General features: G+C 52.1%; 2 protein-coding genes across 5 annotated transcripts; one reads left to right on the top strand and one right to left on the bottom strand.

Moving 5' to 3' along the window:
- Positions 1 to 59: 59 nt before the first annotated feature.
- Positions 60 to 9511, top strand: CRELD1 (CRELD disulfide isomerase 1). 2 transcript variants are annotated; one of them, XM_025921810.2, is made up of 11 exons: positions 60 to 200; positions 729 to 922; positions 1155 to 1237; positions 4805 to 4915; positions 5244 to 5335; positions 6048 to 6224; positions 6309 to 6404; positions 7331 to 7414; positions 7618 to 7713; positions 7928 to 8062; positions 8871 to 9511. In XM_025921810.2, exons 1-11 carry the CDS (start codon positions 128 to 130, stop codon positions 9083 to 9085), a joined length of 1356 nt encoding a protein of 451 aa, XP_025777595.2. In that variant the 5' UTR covers positions 60 to 127; the 3' UTR covers positions 9086 to 9511. The 2 variants fall into 2 exon arrangements, with proteins under 2 accessions (XP_025777595.2, XP_086553627.1); XM_086697501.1 differs by lacking the exon at positions 8871 to 9511 and adding an exon at positions 8523 to 8659.
- Positions 6815 to 17239, bottom strand: PRRT3 (proline rich transmembrane protein 3). Of its 3 annotated transcripts, none has more exons than XR_015248258.1 (4): positions 13135 to 14195; positions 12768 to 12923; positions 8334 to 12190; positions 6815 to 7427 (listed from the first exon to the last, which is right to left on the bottom strand). XR_015248258.1 is itself a non-coding variant. In XM_025922550.2 (4 exons), exons 2-4 carry the CDS (start codon positions 14159 to 14161, stop codon positions 10425 to 10427), a joined length of 2949 nt encoding a protein of 982 aa, XP_025778335.2. In that variant the 5' UTR covers positions 14162 to 14218; positions 17039 to 17239; the 3' UTR covers positions 10058 to 10424. The 3 variants fall into 3 exon arrangements, 2 of the variants coding, with proteins under 2 accessions (XP_025778335.2, XP_086553599.1); XM_025922550.2 differs by lacking the exon at positions 6815 to 7427 and adding an exon at positions 17039 to 17239 and having other exon boundaries at positions 10058 to 12190; positions 13135 to 14218; XM_086697473.1 differs by lacking the exon at positions 6815 to 7427 and adding an exon at positions 16874 to 17030 and having other exon boundaries at positions 10058 to 12190; positions 13135 to 14218.
- Positions 17240 to 18408: the final 1169 nt, after the last annotated feature.

Genomic DNA, 18408 nt, shown 5'->3' with positions numbered 1-18408 from the left:
CTTTAACACCCGTACAGGTGCAGCCCGGCGCCGCCTCCGGTTGGCTGACGTGGGATGACGCAATGGCACATGGGCCACCACCATTGGCTGTGGGTAGGCCCCACCCCCCAGACTGCGGAGCTGGCGGATGCTGCACGTCTTACGCAGCCAGCGGCTGCGGTGGCGTTGGGGAGACTCAGCCGTCGGCGCCCGCGGGCTGGGTGGGTTATCTCTTCCTCCCCCGCAGCCTATGCGGATCTGGATCATCCCCTGTCGACTAGTGGGCCGCGTCTTTGCAGCCTGCGGGCCGCTAACCTGACCCCCTTTCTTCATATCCGGATCCGGGCTCCTCCCCACAAGACCCGGGTTCCGTTCCGGACTCCTCCCCCCAAGACCGCCCATCCGGCCTCTACTCTCCTATTACTTGGACTCTGACCCATTCTCCCTAATTCTGCTGATCCTGGCCTAAGAACCCATATTCAGGCCTGAGAACAATGAGTTGACTTCTCCTTTGCCAAGGACTCAGGCCACCTCTCCCACCGTGACAAGGATAACTTATTACCGTCTTGGAATTGCAGAATAGGCTCCTTCCTCACCACCTCCCCTCCCCCAGCCAAACCCCCGAGTCTAGCCTCTTTTTCTTATAATAACACACATCTGGGCTCCCAGACCCGCGGCACCTCAGAGCCAACCCTTTTCTTTCTCACCTGGCTCCTCCAGTGAGTCATCCCCATTCCCTCTATCTACAGGTTCCCAGCCTGGGTCAGAGATGGCCTCACTGCCCCCCAGAGGCCTGGTCCCACCTCTGCTCTGGGGCCTAAGTCTCTTCCTTAGCCTCCCAGGCCCCGTCTGGCTCCAGCCCTCTCCGTCTCCCCAGTCCTCTCCCCCAACTGAGCTCCATCCATGTCATACCTGCCGTGGACTGGTCGACAGCTTCAACAAGGTGGGTGCATGAGCAGCCATGTGGGGGGCGGCCTAACCATTATAGCACAGGGGTCGAGAGGAGTTCTGGGATGCAAGTCTGCATGAGTCAGGTACTAGCTTGGTTGCTTACTAGTTGTATATAGCCTTGGGCAGTTTGCCTCTCTGCCTCAGTTCCCTGGTGAGTGAAATACCAAAGTGCTAGAATGTGTCAGGCACTGTACTTAGCCATTACTAATGTTCTCCATTTCCAGGGCCTGGAGAGAACAATCCGGGACAACTTCGGAGGTGGAAATACTGCCTGGGAGGAAGAGAAGTTGTCCAAATACAAAGACAGGTAAGGGGCTGGAGAGGTGGGTTTGTACACCTCACCTCCCAATCTCTGCTCTACTGGTGGGGGCCTGGAGACTCTTGGGGAGTCCTTATTCAACAAATATCACTGAACATCTATAGTACAGCAGTAGATAAGGCATGCAAAAACCCATTGTTAAGGAGCTTACATTCTAGTAGAGGAGACAGTGAATAAGTAAATAGATAATGTCATATCAGGGAAAGAATAGACTACAGAATGGTGGGAGGTGTGATGTTCAAGGTGTGACATTTAAACAGAAACCTGAAGGGGGCGCTTGGGTGGCTCAGACGGTTAAGCATCCGACTTCGGCTCAGGTCATGATCTCGCGGTCCGTGAGTTCGAGCCCCGCGTCAGGGTCTGTGCTGACAGCTCAGAGCCTGGAGCCTGTTTCAGATTCTGTGTCTCCCTCTCTCTCTGACCCTACCCCGTTCATGCTGTCTCTCCCTGTCTCAAAAAAATAAATAAACGTTAAAAAAAAATTTAAACAGAAACCTGAAGTAAAGAAGCAAGCTATGTGACAGTCGGGGAAGGGATTTAGACAGAGTGGGACTGAGCTTGATGTATTTGAGAAGAGGCTAGGGGGGAGTGAGCAGAAGAGAGAATGGTACAACATGAAGCCAGAGGGCCTTGAAGGTCACAGAACGGAGTTAGATTTTATTCTGAGTGTAATGGTAAGCCATTGGAAGGTTTGGAGCAGGGAAGTGATGTGGTCTTATTTATACCTTTAAAAGATCACTCACTGCGATGTAGCAAAAAGACTGTAGGGACCAGAGTGGAGAAAGCAGGGAGAACATTTGGGAGGCTGGTCTTAAGTGTAACAGCAGCATGAGCTAGTGTGGAATTTAGTGGTGGACATGGTGAGAACGGGTCAGATTCTGGGTATATTTTGCAGATGGACTGATAGGGTTTGATGATGGAATCATTATGGGGTATGAGAGAAAAAGTAGAATAAAAAGTCCTTAGGTTTTGGGACTGAGCAACTGGGTGAATAGTGCAGCTGTTCTACGGTATAGGTAAAACTGAGGCAGGACCAGATTTAGAGGAGGGGTGGAATCAGGTGTTCTCTTTGAACATATTGGGCTGGGAGGTCTGTTAAACAGCCAAGTAGAGTTAGATTTAGCTGTGGAGAAATCAGGGGAAATGTAGGAGTTAGAAATATGAATTTGGGAGTCATCAGCATATAGTCAGTATTATAAAACCATGGAATGAGTTGAGACTATAATGAATGAAAGGCCTGAGTCCTAGGCCTTCCCACTTTTCAAAGTCAAGTTGAGGGGCACCTGGGTGGCTTAGTCGGTTGAACATCCAACTCTTGGTTTCAGCTCAGGTCATGATCTCATGGTGAGATCAAGCCCCGTGTCAGGCTCTGTGCTACCAGCGCAGAGCCTGCTTGGGATTCTCTCTCCTCTCTCTCTCTGCTCCTCCTCCACTCATGTGCACTTGTTCTCCCTCTCTCAGAATAAATACATAAACAAAAAAAAGTCAAGTTGAAGAGAAGAAATCAGCAAAGACTTGGAGTTAGACAGACTTGGATGTCAGTTGTGACCCTGTGTATCCTAGGGAAGGTCACTTAACCTCTGTGAGCCTCAGTTTCCTCATCTGTAAAATGGGGATGTTAATACTTGCTTTGACTATCTCATAGGATTGTGGTAAGGATTAAATGGTGATGCCCACTGGAAACAAAAGGTTTTGTTATCATGTAACATTGGTCATTTTCCTTTCCCTTCAGGGGCCTCAGTTTCCTCATTTAGGAATGAGATTGGGCAAGATAACCTGAAGAGCACTTTTGGCTGTATAGTGGCTCCTGTTTTTTGTTTGTTTGTGTTTTGTTTTTTAAGTCGTCTCCTCCTATATGCCAGGCACATGCCAGACCCTTTAAATACATAATATATATATATATATAAAATATATGTGTGTGTGTGTATACATATTTAAAAAAATTTTTTTATTACAGTAAAGTATATATAACATAAAATTTACCACTAGAGACATTTTGTACATTTATAGTGTTTTGCAGTCTTTACCACTCTCTAGTTCCAGGCCACTTTTATCACTCCAGAAAGGAACTCTGTACCTATTAAGCAATCACTCCCTGTTCTCCCCTTCCCCCAGCCCCTGGCAACCATTACTCTGCTGTCTGTGTCCATTGGATTGCTGATTCCATTGGAACCCATTTATGTCTGGCTTCTTTCACTTGTCATGATGTTTTAAAGTTATTTACTTATTTTAGAGAGAGAGAGAGAGAGAGCAAGCTGGGGAGGGGCAGAGAGAGAGAATCACAAGCGGACTCCACAATGTTAGTGCAGAACCCAGTGTGGGGCTCAAACTTATGAACCATGAGATCATGACCTGAGCCGAAATCAAGACTCAGACACTTAACCAATTGAGCCATCCAAGCACCCCTTTTTATTTATTTATTTTTTTTTAATTTTTTTTTCAACGTTTTATTTATTTTTGGGACAGAAAGAGACAGAGCATGAACGGGGGAGGGGCAGAGAGAGAGAGGGAGACAGAATCGGAAACAGCCTCCAGGCTCCGAGCCATCAGCCCAGAGCCCGAAGCGGGGCTCGAACTCCCGGACCGCGAGATCGTGACCTGGCTGAAGTCGGACGCTTAACCGACTGCGCCACCCAGGCGCCCCCAAGCACCCCTTTTTAAAGCTTAATAAAATTTCATTGTATGGATACTACATTTTGTTTATCCATTCTTCAGTTAATGAATATTTGGGTTGTTTCTACCTTTTTTTTTTTTTTTAAATGTTTATTTTTGAGAGAGAGACAGAGACAGAGCACAAGCTGGGGACGAGCAAGAGAGAGGGAGACACAGAATCCAAAGTAGGCTCCAGGCTCTGAGCTGTCAGCATAGAGCCTGACATGGGGCTTGAACCCATGAACCGTGAGATCATGATCTGAGCTAAAGTCAGACGCTTAACTGACTGAGCCACCCAGGCGCCCCAAGTTGTTTCTACCTTTTGGCTGCTGTGTATAGTATTGCTACAAACATTTGTGTACAAGTGTTTGTTTGAACATTCTTTTGGGTATATAACCAAGAGTGGAATTACTGATTCATATGGTAATTGCATGTTAAACTTAGTGAGGAAGTGCCAAACTGTTTTCCACAGTGGCTACACCATCTTTCATTCCATTCACCTTCACCATTCACCTTCAATGTAGGAGCGTTCCAATTTCTCCACATCCTGCCAACACTTGTTACATGATGTATTTTTAATCACATATACGCAGCAAGGGTATTATCTTCCATTGTGAAAATGCAGGAACTGAGATATCTTACAACAAACGTGCAGGGCAGGTATTGTTTCCATTTTCCAGATGAGAAAAGAGAGGTTCAGGAGAGGTTAAGTGACTTGCCCAAGGTCACTCAACTAAATTCAAACCCAGGTCTGTCTGACTCGCTAATCAGTACCCCTTCCGTTATGCCCTACGGCCTTTCCTTTGACATTGTCATGGCATGAGGGTGGGGGGAGAGGAGACCTTAAGGAGGGTGGTGGATGGGGTAGAACATATTCATACGATCCCTGCCCTGTCCGGTCAGTGAGACCCGCCTGGTAGAGGTGCTCGAGAGTGTGTGCAGCAAATCGGACTTTGAGTGCCACCGCCTGCTAGAGCTGAGTGAGGAGCTGGTGGAGAGCTGGTGGTTTCACAAGTGAGTTACTGGGGGGCTTCCCAGGGAGGGAGCCATAGGCAGGACCTGGTGGTAAAAGAGGGGGGTGCATGCTGGGGCCTGTGTCCTGGGTTGACTCCTTTTTCCAAACCTAGGTCTGCTAAGGACTTGGGGGGGTACCCAAGTTCTCAGTCTGAGCTTCAATTTACCCCTCTGCCAAATGGGGAGAGGGTGTTGGTTGGGTAGTGTTATGGGTCTTATATCCAAGAAGGGTTGTATCACAGGTTCTTTGGGAGGGTGGGGGGTGGATAGCACCTCTGACACTGTCTCAGCCCCCCTCACTATCATCCCCACCCGCTAACCCCCTCAGGCAGCAGGAAGCCCCAGACCTCTTCCAGTGGCTCTGCTCAGATTCCCTGAAGCTCTGCTGCCCCTCTGGCACCTTCGGGCCCTCCTGCCTCCGTGAGTTTTTCAAGCTCCTCTTGGGGGATGAGGGGACTGCCAAGGTCAGGGATCCAGTCCTGACTCTACCGCATAGCTGGCTGTGTGAGCTCAGGTTGCCCTCATAACTTCTCTGGACCTTTGTTCTCATCTGCCTTTGAGAGCTGTTGAGATGAGCAAATCAGGGGGAACGGCTCTGAAAAAAGATAAGTGGGCTAGACTGAGTCAGATGGGACTATGGTTTTTTTCATGTATGTGAGAAATGGCCCCACCCACCCCCCATTTCCCATGCATGGATCAGACCAGGCCCCATCCCCTGGACTAAGGCGATCTTCCTAGGGACAGGCGGGTGCTGCTTTGAAGCCCCCATTGTCATCACACAGTCCTGAGGGAGGAGCTAAACCTACTACCAGCCCCTTTTAGAAAAGTCTGGAAGATTCAGATAAAAGACTAAGTGACACAAAGAATAAAAAATAGATAAAACAAAAAACAACAACAACAACAAAGGGAGAGTGACTAAGATGATAATTCAGTCTTTATAAGAGAAAAGATTTATAAATAACCTGTTCCACAGTGGGGTATTGGTTAAGTAAATTTCATATAGTTTATGATGAAATATTATGTTGCCATTAAAATTGAGTTTGCTCTCCAAAAATATTTAATGGTATGGGGAAATAATCTCTGTATTCATGATTGTGTTTATGATCTCACCCGGTTTGGTGTCTGCCCACAGCCTGTCCTGGGGGCGCAGAAAAGCCCTGCGGTGGCCACGGGCGGTGTGAAGGGGAAGGGACTCGAGGGGGCAGCGGGCACTGTGACTGCCAGGCCGGCTATGGGGGCGAGGCTTGTGGCCAATGTGGCCTCGGCTACTTTGAGGCAGAGCGCAACGCCAGCCATCTGGTATGTTCGGGTAGGTAGCCAAGAGGCACAGGGCTGGGCAAGGGCAGATGGGTTACCTGCCTGCCTACCCTCACACTTCCCCCTTCTGACCCAGCTTGTTTTGGCCCCTGTGCCCGCTGCTCGGGACCTGAGGAGTCCAACTGTTTACAGTGCAAGAAGGGCTGGGCACTGCATCACCTCAAGTGTGTAGGTGAGTGAGGCCCTAGCCCTAGGTCTGGGGAGGAAAGCAGCAGCCTGGACTTGGTCCCCATCAGCACACACATCTCTGGGCTAGACCACCACAGTTCCCAACTTCATGGTGATCTCAACCTGTTCGGGAAGGCAGAAAAGTAACCTAGAGTACAGACCGATCTTTGTACAGTTGGAGATGCCCCTGATCCAGCTCTGTAGAGGTGGGGAATCAGGAAAGGCTTCTTGCAGGTGGTATCCCTTAGGCCAAGTCTTGAAAATTGAGGAAGAGTTAGCCAGGGAAATGAAGATACTTAACCTGGGGTCAGGAAGCCTGGGTTCAAGACTTGGTTTTGGTCTCTGTGTAGCTATTTATATAAACGAGGGTAAAGGCTAAGCTGCTACAACAGAAAGGTCACCAAAGACTATGACTTAAAGAATATAGAGGTTTATTTTTATCTTATACCACAGTCTTAAAACAAGTGGTCCAGGCTGGCAAGGAAGTTCCACCTGTTACAAGCATTCAAGGACCCAGATACTTTCTGTCTTACAGTGTGGTCATCCCCTTGGGATGTTTTTGTTGCTTGAGATACCTCCATGTTCCATGACCAACACTCAGGAAGTGAGAAAGGGAAGAAAATGCATGGAAGAGTCCACTTCTGTTGTTTTAAGGCCAAGCTAAAAGTGGAGCACATCATTTCTGTTTACATCCTGTTGGCCAGAACTCAATCATTAGGCCACACTTAGCTGCAAGGCAGATTGGAAAATGTCATCTTTAGTTGGGTGGCCCGAAGTCCTACTGCACCTCTGCCTTCGTGTTGGCACACAGCCAGCAGTCTCTGCCAAGCTATTTGAGTCTGAGCAGGTCCCTTCCCCAACAACCTTGGCCTCAGCTTCCCTGTTAGTGCGACAGGGATTGAAATCCGTATCCTGCCTGCTTCCCTGCAGACATCGATGAGTGTGGCACGGAACGAGCCAGCTGTGGATCCAACCAGTTCTGTGTGAACACAGAGGGCTCCTATGAGTGCCGAGGTAAGTGCTGATCCTGTAAGGAAGGAGTGTGGGAAGGGTAGAAGGGGCTGCTCCATGCCCTTTCCCCCAAGTTTCTGCCTTCTCAGGCACCAGAAACCGCCCCCCCCCCCCAGACCTCTTCTGGAGCAAGGCTTCCCCCCCTCCACAACCCGCCTCCGGCCTGAGGGCAGCTCTCACCCTCTTCTCTCCTATCCCTTCTCCAGACTGTGCCAAGGCCTGCCTGGGCTGCATGGGGGCAGGGCCAGGCCGCTGTAAGAAATGCAGCCCTGGCTACCAGCAGGTGGGCTCCAAGTGTCTCGGTGAGTCTCCTGCCAGTGGGGCACAGACACCGTGAAGTGCCTTGCCCACCACAAATTGAGAAGAGCTGGAATGTGGACAGGGCAGGGGAAGGAAGGGTGGAATGTTGTTTGGGCAAGGGCAAAGGGGTGTCCGGATATGAATGAGATGGAGTCAGGGCTGCCATATGTGGGACCCTGGCAGTGGGGGTCTGACCCCGCCTCACCCTCCCTCAAGATGTGGACGAATGTGAGACAGAGGTGTGTCCAGGAGAGAACGAGCAGTGCGAGAACACCGAGGGCAGTTATCGCTGTGTCTGTGCCGAGGGCTACAAACAGATGGAGGGCATCTGTGTGAAGGAGCAGATCCCAGGTGAGCCCTGTAGTGGCCCCCAGAAACCTGAGGAAGGGAGGTCCTCATCCAGGGGGAGGGCAGACAAGCCCCTTCTCCAGGCAGCCATAGGCCGTGCCCCATCCCCACTGCCACCCATCCCCCATAAGGCTGCACTGAGACCCAAACCCTACATCTGATCCCCAGGCTGACTTTTAGCGGCCTCACACCTCCCAAGGCAGAAAGAATATGGCACTTGGTGTCAAATCCCCCCTACCTCCCTTCTTATCTGTCCATTGGGGCCAGTCCTTACCCTGGGCTGCTGACAGCTGTTGCAGGCTGTTGTTCTGAGATGAAGGACAACCACAATGATGACGATGGTGACTACTTCACAGCTCTTACCATGTGTTGACACTGTTCCAAGCCTGTTGCATGTATGAAGTTATTTCGCTTCTACAATAGGTCCAGTGCTGTTCGTATTATTCTCATCCTCACTTTACAGGGTGGAAACTAGGATGCCGACAGATGAAATAACTTGCCCAGGACCACATGACAAGCAGGTTGCAGAGCTGCGAGTCAAATCCATGCAGTCTGGCTCTGGAGCCGGGCTGGTACACAGGCTGTCTCCAGACTTGCCCACCACATGATCTTGGGCAAACCTCTTCACCGCTCTGAACCTCAGTTTCCCATTTATTGAGACAGGGACAATAACTGCCCGTTGGAGTTGTTCTCAGCAGTAAATGACATCATGTGCCGGCTTGCTGGGCAACCATGTGGCAGCAATGATGAGGTACGTGGGAAGCTCCAGGAACAGCGGGGGAGTGACAGGTGCTTCTCTTGTTCCTCACAGAGTCAGCAGGCTTCTTCTCGGAGATGACAGAGGATGAGCTGGTGGTGCTGCAGCAGATGTTCTTCGGTGTCATCATCTGTGCACTGGCCACACTAGCTGCCAAGGGTGACTTGGTGTTTACCGCCATCTTCATTGGGGCTGTGGCGGCCATGACTGGCTACTGGTTGTCAGAGCGCAGTGACCGTGTGCTGGAGGGCTTCATCAAGGGCAGATAATCCTTGCCACATTTGCAGGATCTCCTCCTATCCAGGCTGCCCCCAGAAGTCAGGCCTCTTTCCTGCCTGGACACTTGAGGCAGCTTGCTTTATTTTTGAGCAGGGTAAATACCACACCTCACACCTAGGCAGGTGAGACCCTTGGGGTGAAAAAGTAGCCCTAAATACGGATGCCATGAGATCTTGGCCTGGGGGAACTGGGTAGGCTTCACAATGTGTGTGAATTTTTAAAAAAGTATCTCCTTGTGGTGGCTGCTAGTGGGCTTTGGCCCCTGTCCAGGATGAGGGGGGATTCCCTCCAGGGGTGGGCCCATCATAGCCTCCTCCTGCCAGCTGCATGCTGCCAGCTCCTGTTCTGTACCCCTGCCCCTCAGCCGCTGATTATTTATTCATCTCAGGAAATAAAGGTCTTGGAAAATGGAGAAACTTGTCTCACTACCTGCCTTCTACTCCCTATGGGTTGGTCTGAGCTACTGCGAGCCCCCCCCACCCCACCCTTGGGGAAATTTTCTAAAACCCTGGGAAATTGAGGGCTACCATGATGGAGGAGCAGTATAAGGAGGACAGAGGGGCTTGGCCCTGAAGTAGTGTTAGGAGAAGGGGATGGAGGAACCAGGCTTTGGAGTGGAGGTTCCTGGGTTCATTGCCAGCTATCATTTGCCAAAGGACCCTGGACAAATTGCTTTTGTCTCTGATCTTCACTCTTCCCATCTATAAAATGGGCATGATAATGCTTTCCACTCAGGCTTAATAGAATTAAGGAAGATGATAAATACAAAGAGCTGAAAACCGTGTACAACAGATAGATGTTCTGTAGCCGTTATTCTTAAGGCTTCCCACAGTGGGGTACCTTTCCTTTCTGGGTCCTCCCCTCCCCAACATATAGGGGACTTGGGATTGCTGGGGGTTGGGGGTGTGGACTGCTACCTCTTCTCTGAACGGGATCCTGGCATGGCCAGAGGGAGGCATGAGCCAAGTCCTAAGGGTTTATTTCTTTGGCAAAGAGGACAGTCAGTCTGGGCAAGCAAACCTCATCTCCACACTACGGAGTCTGGAGGGGTGTTTGGGGGTACCTGGACCCCATATCCCACACCCAAATCCATGCATGTCCACCCTGTATTCCGCATAAGTCACAGCCTCTGTGCAAAATACCCACTGAAAAAAAATAGATATTTAAAAAACAAAAAATGGGGGCAGTTAGGTTCATGCCCCAATGTTGCCAGGGGTTGTAGTTAGATGGAAACCCGGGAATGCCAGTTTTTCAAATGTTCAGTTGTCCCAGTCGGCCAAGCCATATGGCCATCGAGGGTAGGGCCCCGGTCCTGCATCCCTGGACCCCTCAGAGCTCGATGGTGTCACTGGAGGCGCTGCGGGAGTCCCCGGGCTTGCAGCGAGGCTGGACCTCACTCTGAGGTTCCCCGGAACGGGAGGGGGTGGGGGCAGGAGCAGGGGCTGGGGCAGGCAGTAGCTGCACCGTGCTGGGCAGCTCATCCAGGGGCAGACTGTCCACCGACGACAGCCCGTGACGCCACGGGTTCCAGCTGATCTTGAGCGAGCCCCGGGAGAAGCTGTCCATGGAGCTGCCAGAAACCGCCCCGTCAGGTTCATCCGCGACATGTGGTGGGACCGGGCCGCGCACGCGCACGTCGCTGAGAGACCGGCAGCGGCCCCTCAGGAGCGAAGAGCCGGCGCCCTCGAGCTCGGCGTCGGGGTGGCTGCCCCGGCGCGGCCGCAGCGCGCCCCCGGGCGGCGGGGAGGACAGACCGCGCAGGCCACAGCGCCGGAAAACGCTGTCTCGCACCAAGTGCTCTCGGAAGAGCGCGGCGTCGATGCTGCGGCTCAAGTTGATGGGTGATGGCGGCCGCAGGTCCAGCTCGCTCATCGACGGCGCCGGCCCCACGCTGCTGCGGGACAGTCCAGGGCCACCCTGGGGACCGCGGCCCAACGACGCAGCCGACCCCCAGGCGCCTGAACTGGGCGTGGCAGGCGGCCCACCCTCTGCTGGGTTGCGGATGAGGCTCTTGCTTATGTCCAAGCTGCCTGCACCCACGCCACTAGGCCCCGCATAGCAGTTGTTTGGTCGCTCAGGCACCTCGCTCTTGCCCGAGGGCGTGGGGCACACCAGGCGCAGCAACTTAGCCCAGCAAGCGTGCTCTGTGGGCGGCCTGGGCCGCGCGGCGGCTACAGCGGCTAGCGCAAGGGTGAGGGCCCATGTCAGCTCCAGCAGGCGCAGCCAGAAGTGGACGCCCCACCAGGCCCACGAAAAGCGACCCACCCGACCTGGGCCCGGGTATAGCCAGAGCGCCGCTGCCAGTTGCAAGCCACTGGCCAGCAGCCCCAGCGCGCCGGCCACGGCCAGCAGCCGCGGGCCCGGGCTGGCATCCCAGCCCCGCGGCCCGTCCAGCAGGCGGCGACGGCACAGACAGAGTGTGCCCAGAGCCACGGCCGCGCCCCAGGCACAAGACAAGCCCTGAGCCAGGAGGTTGAACGCAGGCCTCACTGACAACAGGTCAGTAGTCAGCAACCCCACGCCGTGCGCCAACGCCAACGCTCCCAGCAGGAGCGGGTTTTGCAGCTGCTGTGGCAGCCCCGCGCCCAGCCCGAGTAGGGTCAGGGCCGCCAGCGCAGTGAGCAGCAAGGGGAAGGGCAGGTTGTAGAGTACCAGGCCGGTGCGTAAGCCCAACCGTGCCTGAGAGCCGTATGGGTCCGCGAGCATGTAGGCAGATCGAAGCCCCGACGCTATGAGCACCAGCACCGCTGCCACCAGAGCCAGCCGGGGCCCCGCAGGGGCAGCTGCCAGTGAGGCCAGTGCCAACAACGCGGGCAACAGGAAGAGCACCCCCACCCCATAGACGTGCAGCTCCCAGGAAAAGCTCAGCACCCGCCGCAGGGGACCCCAGCGCAGGGGAGGGGCGGTGGCATTGGCCGGGGGGCTGGTGGCTGGGGCTGATGCCATGGAGCTGGCTGAGGGCTCCGGAGGGGGTGGCTGGCCCAGGGCGCGCTGCGTAGTGACCCGAATGAGGCCCCGGCGTGACGTCGAGGGGGCCTGGACTGGGGGTGCTGGGGGATGGCTTTGGGGGCGCCCCGGCCACTCCTCGGCTTCATCTGCAATAATAACAATATCAGAATAACCCTTTGAAAAGTGCTTTTGATTTCCCACATTCTCTAGTGTGGTGGGCAAGTTATTTCACTTTTCTAAGCACATCTGTGAAATGGGGATGGTAATAGCACCTACCTCATTGGATTGTGGGGAAGATTAAATGTTTAGCATAGTGCCCAACACCCAGTAATGTTAAACGACATGACCTATCACTTTTATTAATAATATACCAGCAGTTCTCAACATTGGCTACATATTAGAATCACCTGGAGACAAACTGAATCAGAATTCCTTGGGATGGGGCCTGGGTATTGGAGTTTTTTAAAAGCTCCTCCAGTGATTTGTGGGAGTTGGAGACACTGCACTAAATATATCCAAGTTACATTTACGAATATTCTATCCCCAAAGGGCAAATGACTTGTCCCAGAGTACCCAGCATTAGTTTATTATCCTTAAGTTTTTGAAGGAAGTCCTGGCCAGTTCCTTTAAGGAAGTATTTGTTCCCATTCACTCCCCCCATGTACCTCGGTTTTTAATTATTAGAGTACCCACTCTCCCCCAAACCCCTAGTCATCCCCTCACCTGGCTGCAGGGCCCCCACAGGGCTCTCTGTTCGATTTGTAGTTGGGCCAGGGTCCAAGGGGCCAGGGATGAGGGACTTGGGGGTACCTGGGGTCTCCAGTGCTCCTCTCACCCGCTGGGGGGAGATGGGGTCTGCTCCATTCATTGCTGCTATCTCTGAAATAACAAAAGCAGTTATCACTGCCTGATCATGCAGTGGTCCCCAAAGTCTAGTCCCCCCAAAGGGAGGCACAATCACGCTCATTTGCCAGAATGAGGAAAATGGGACCCAGAGAGACCAGAGGTCACATAGAAACTGGGGCATCCAGCTATGCTGGAACACCGTCCCCTCCCAGCCCTACTGGGAAACCTCCACTTTGATACCCACCTGGCTTAGGTTGCACGTCAGGAGTCTCTGTGGCTGGGGGACCTGAGGGCTGGGGTCTTGGTGAGCTCCTCACATCAGAAAGATCAGCCTCTTTGGGTGAGGGACTTGGAAGACTGACTTCCCAGGTCTCCCCACCTCCAGCCTTCTTGGGGAGCTCAAGTGGTAGCTCCTCAGTAGGAGGAAGGCTTTTGGCCAATGCCAGGTCTGGCTGGGGCCCAGGCTCCTGAGAGGATGCCACCTCAGCTGGAGATACCAAACCAACATGAGGGGCTACTGGATCTTGTTGGGTGAAGAGGGGGCTTTGAGCTGCCTCCTGGAAGTCCTCCTTGCCCCCACCCTGTTCTTCCAGCACTGGCGTCGTGGTAGTGCCCAAGTTGGGGGCAAGAGTCTGGGAAGGGCCCTGGTGGTCTAAGGGGGATATCTCTGAGACTCTGATCTTGGCTTCGGCCACCAGACCCTCATCTTTAGGTGGTTGTTGTCCCATTTGGCCTCCAGATTCCTCTGGCCCTGGGGAGGGAGAAACTGTAGCTATCCTGAGTTGGAGTCTGGGAGTTATGGGGATGAAAGTGAGATGGGGGAGACCCACTGGATGGGGGGCTGGTGCTTCTTGCTCCATAGGCTCCTGTGAGTCAGGAGGTCCTGTCCAGCCATGAGAACTTGGCCCTCGAGCCATCTGGAGATCATCAGTTACTGGGAGTCCTTCTCTCTGAGTCCTATGGGCTGCTTTAGGTCCGTGCAGGGCTGGGCCAAGGGGAGAATCTGCGGGCGCCTCAGGTGCTTCCTCAGCAGGGACCTGTGGGACATTGGAGTTCCAGGGGCTCTCATCTCTGGACTTCTGCCAGAGGAAGTCGAGGGCATGGGGCTCTGTGCCCATAGGGCCCTGGGGGTCATCTCCTAGGATCAGGTGTGGTTCCGAGTCCTCAAGTGGCTTGGGAAGGCGCCGGCCCAGAGCAGGGCCAGGCCCCAGGGAGAGCAGCAGCATCAGCAGTAGGGGGCCACATACACGGCCCCATGGGCTGGGGGCCATGGTCCACTCTGATGTGTGGGCCTAGAACACTCAACTTCCAGTCCTCACTGGATGAGCCTAAAAAAAGGAGAAGGGGGATGACATGTGAGCATTGGGAGCATCCATAGCTGTCCCAAGGCAGGTGGTGGCAAGAAAGAAAGAAAGAGAGCTCCCCTTTCCCCAACCCCTTCCTGTTCAACCCCTTCATGCTGCCCAGAGTGACCTTTTAAAAAATGTATCTCTGGTCATGCCACTTGCCCTACTTCAAAACCTTTGGTGGCTCCCCATCACCCTCAGGAAATAATATAAGCTTCTCTCTTAGCCTTCCAAGGCTACACCAGGCTGCTCATCCCCTTCAACAACCACTGGGCTGTCCAATGCCCCAATCCTTTGCTCCTGCTGTTCCCTCAGCCTGGACTGCCCTCTCCCTTCTTCTTCACTAGCTGAAATCCTCTTTTTTTTTTTTTTTTAAATGTTTACTTATTTATGAGAGAGAGGGAGACAGAGCATGAGTGGGGGAGGGGCAGAGAGAGAGAGAGAGAGAGAGAGAGAGAGACAGAATCTGAAGACTCACAGAGCTGAGCTGTCATCACAGAGCCTGATGTGGGGCTTGAACTCATGAACCATGAGATCATGACCTGAACCAAAGTTGGATGCTCAACTGACTGAGCCACCCAGGTGCCCCTGAAACCCTATTCTTGAAGGCCTGGCTCAAATATCAGAGCAGTGAAGAGGGAGAGGAACATGTCCCTGCCTTTGAGGAGAGATCTGGGTTTGAATCCCAGCTTTGCTATTTCCTGGGTGAGTCACTTCACCTCTGCAAATCATGGTTTTCCCATCAGTAAAATGGGTATAAGAAAAGTACCTAATTCAAAGGAGCTCTTCCAAGACTTACCTAACAAAACACATTATATAGGCCAGGCCCATAATAGGAGTTTAATAAGCATTAGAGACCTTTTACTTTTCCCTTTGTCCAGAAAGCTTTCTTTCCACCAGCCCCCTGACCTATTTCAACAAAATATGTGAGCACATACTATCTGCCAGGCCCTGGGGATAAAGCAGTGAAAAGACTGACAAGATTCCTGCCCTCACTGAGCTGGCATTCTAGGGTAAGAGGCAGACAATGAATAATTTTAAATAAGATGAGCGCTGAAGAAAATAAAACAGGTTAAGAGATTGATGGGGGCTACTTTACACAGGTGGTACAGCAGGAAGACCTCTGAGAGGTGACATCTAAGCTAGATGCTGATGAGAAGGAGCCAGCCATTTGAACATAACAAGGGAAAAGTATTTGGCAAAGGGAACAGAAAGTGCAAAAAGCCTTGAAGCAGAATGAATGAGGTGAATTCAGGAAATGAAAAGGCTAGTGTGGCTGGAGCAGAGCAAAGGAAGGAGAAAGGAGCAAAGGGAGATAAGATCAAGAAGGTGGGGCTAGATCACAAGGGCCCTTGTAAGCCACAATAAGGCACCTGGATTTTATTCTAAATATCACAGGAAGCCAATGCAGATGTTAAGCATGGAAGCAAAAAGGTCCAATTAAGTGTACTGAAAAGGGGGAGAGAGGCCAGTGCAGAAATCCAGGTAAGATAATAATAGTGGCTTGTTTCAGCTTAGACATTTCTTTCCCTGACACCACCTCCACCCCTTCCTATCATCCAGGTCACATAATACAATCTCAGGTCTCCTCCACTGGCCTGGGGCTTTTCAAGGGCTGCTTTTGCATCTTTATTTCTTGCCTCAGGCCCCCTGCACATGCCTGGCCCTGGGTAGATACGCCCTCAAGTTTCCTCTTCTTGAATCCCTAGTTAAGCCAGGGAGGCAGGAAGGTGGCCAGGAGACTGCAGGGCCAGGGCACAGCAACTGTGAGAGAGGAGAGGCTTGGGTGTGTTTAGGGGCAGAAGCCCTGCTCCTTTCTTCTCTGGGAAGACTCCCTGGCTCCTCATCTTTGGTGGCTCACAGACCCCTTGAGAAACCAATGAAAGTTCCAGGTGCTCTCTCCAGAAAAATGCCAAGGTTCATCCAAAGTTGTGGACAATTTCAGGGGGTTCAAAGATCCCCCAAACTAGACTCTGCCTTAAAGTCTTGTTAATTTCTCAAGCATTCACTCTGCTCTGCTCCTAGCTGGGTGCTGGGGACCCAAAGAGAAGCCTCAGTTGCAGTGTCAGGATTGGGGAGGGGGGGTAGCTGAGGAGGAAGGACTGAACAGCCACTGACATATGTCCTGGTTAATAATAGTGCTCCTGTGTTGAGCACTTACCCAGTAAGGCTCCTGCGCTAAGATTAGCTGCCTGTCCTCCATCTCACCCAACCCTCTCAACACAAGCAGGTGTGGGTATAACCATTTCATAGAGGATGAAACCAAGGTTCAGAGAGGTTTCGCAAATCACCCAAGGTCACACAGCCAGCGAATGGCCACACTAGGTGTTGAGACCTGCAATGGCTCATTTTGCACAGGGGGTCCAAAAGCTTTTCAGAGGAGGTAGTTGAGTTAGGCCTTCAGTGATAAGCATATGCCATCTGCTCAACCGCCCGCAATTCAAATGAGATGTAGGCATTTATGGGCACGGAGGAGGCTGCCCAGTCCTGGGTTCCCGCTACAGGACAGATTCTTGGGGGGATGGGGTAAAGGGTAGGGGGTATCTCTCTGCCCTAGGGACTGGAGAGAGGCCCGCCTGGGGGCAGGGCGAGGGCCGCCGCAGGGCAGCCTCCAGGACCTGGTCCATCTCGGGTTACCTCTCCTCCTCCGGCTCCTCTCCCCTGGCTCCGCGCCTTCCCGCAGTGTCCCGGGTGGGGGTGGGCGCTGGTGCAGGCCTTGCCGCTCGCGCCCAGAAAGGGGGCTGCAGTCCATGCTCCCTGCCTGGGCCCCGTCATCGCCCCCTCCCTCGGCCAGCTCCTCACCTGGGCGCCTAGCCGGCAGCCCCCGTGTTCACCTTGCGCGCGTCCCTGCAGCCGCTCCCCGCGCCGCATCCTCCGCGATGCTCAGACTTGGCTAACAGAGCCCGGCGCTGCCGATCGCCGAGCCCGCCCACAGGAAAGCCATCCCCACTTAACCCTTTCCCCTTAGGGGTGGATTCTGCTCCCCGTCCTGACCTCCCCTCTCTCGGAGATTCTCAGGACTAAGAGGGGAACCGAGGTTCCCTTCCGCAGCATCCCTGAATAAGGGACAGCCAATCCTGGTTTGCACACCTCGTGGAGCTCACTGTCTTTATACCTGTATACCTATATCCTTATAGGGATACACACACACACACACACACACACACACACACACACACACACACATATATATATATACATACATACATACATACATATATACATACATACATACATACCTAGAGGTAAATCCTACTTACAGCTTGCTGTTTATCCTTCAGATCTTTTTCAATGCACAGTCACATATACGTTTTAAATAGAAATGAGATCATACTGTACATACTGTTCTGTAACTTGCCTTTCTTCTCTTCACGGTGGAATATGTGCTGGCACATTTTCCATGTAAATTTCTACAGATCCATTTCATTTCTTGTATCTGCTGTTGAGAATTGAAGCATGCACTCAGCCTATACTTTTAATTTATCCAGTCCTGAGGTTGGAGATGTAGATTGTTTCTAGCCTCTTGCTGGCAGGAATAATAAGGCAGGGGCCATTCTTGGGTAGACATCTTGGGGCACAAGCACTAGTGTGCCTGTCGGATAATCTCCTACGTGAGGTATGGTTAGATCTAGGAGTCTGCACATTTTCAGGTCTTGATAGACACTGTCAGAATGCCCCTGGTCCCTCTTTGGACAGCTCCTGATGTACTCAATGTCCACCATCGGGTTCAGTAACAGTAAGAGAAATTTACACAAGGAATACATGTGGTCGTTAATATGATGTGAAATCTTTAATGCCATGGAGAAATTTCCAGGGTAGATTATTGTTTATTTATTTAAATTTCAGTCATTCTATGTAAAAATCATGTAGGCTGATTGTCCCAAGTCAACACAGAAACGTTCAAAGAACACATTCAATGTCTTACTTGTGGCCTCTTCAAGTCTGCCTCCCCAGGTGTAACCACTGTTAGCATCATGTTGTTTCCTTTACTTATAAAAACATGTATGTGCATGCTATTCTTCTCACAAAAATAGGATCATACTACGCATATTATCCTATAACTTTCTTTTGGCCTTAAGCAATATATGTTGGAAACATTCTGAAGGCAATGCATACTTATTAGCTCCACCCTTTTTTTCAACTAGCTGTGGAGTGCTGCATGGTGTGGATGC

Source organism: Puma concolor, chromosome A2 (assembly GCF_028749965.1).
Source record: "Puma concolor isolate L17-30 chromosome A2, mPumCon1.1.hap2, whole genome shotgun sequence".
Classification (NCBI taxonomy): domain Eukaryota; kingdom Metazoa; phylum Chordata; class Mammalia; order Carnivora; family Felidae; genus Puma; species Puma concolor.
This window is presented reverse-complemented; position numbering and strand designations above follow the sequence as displayed.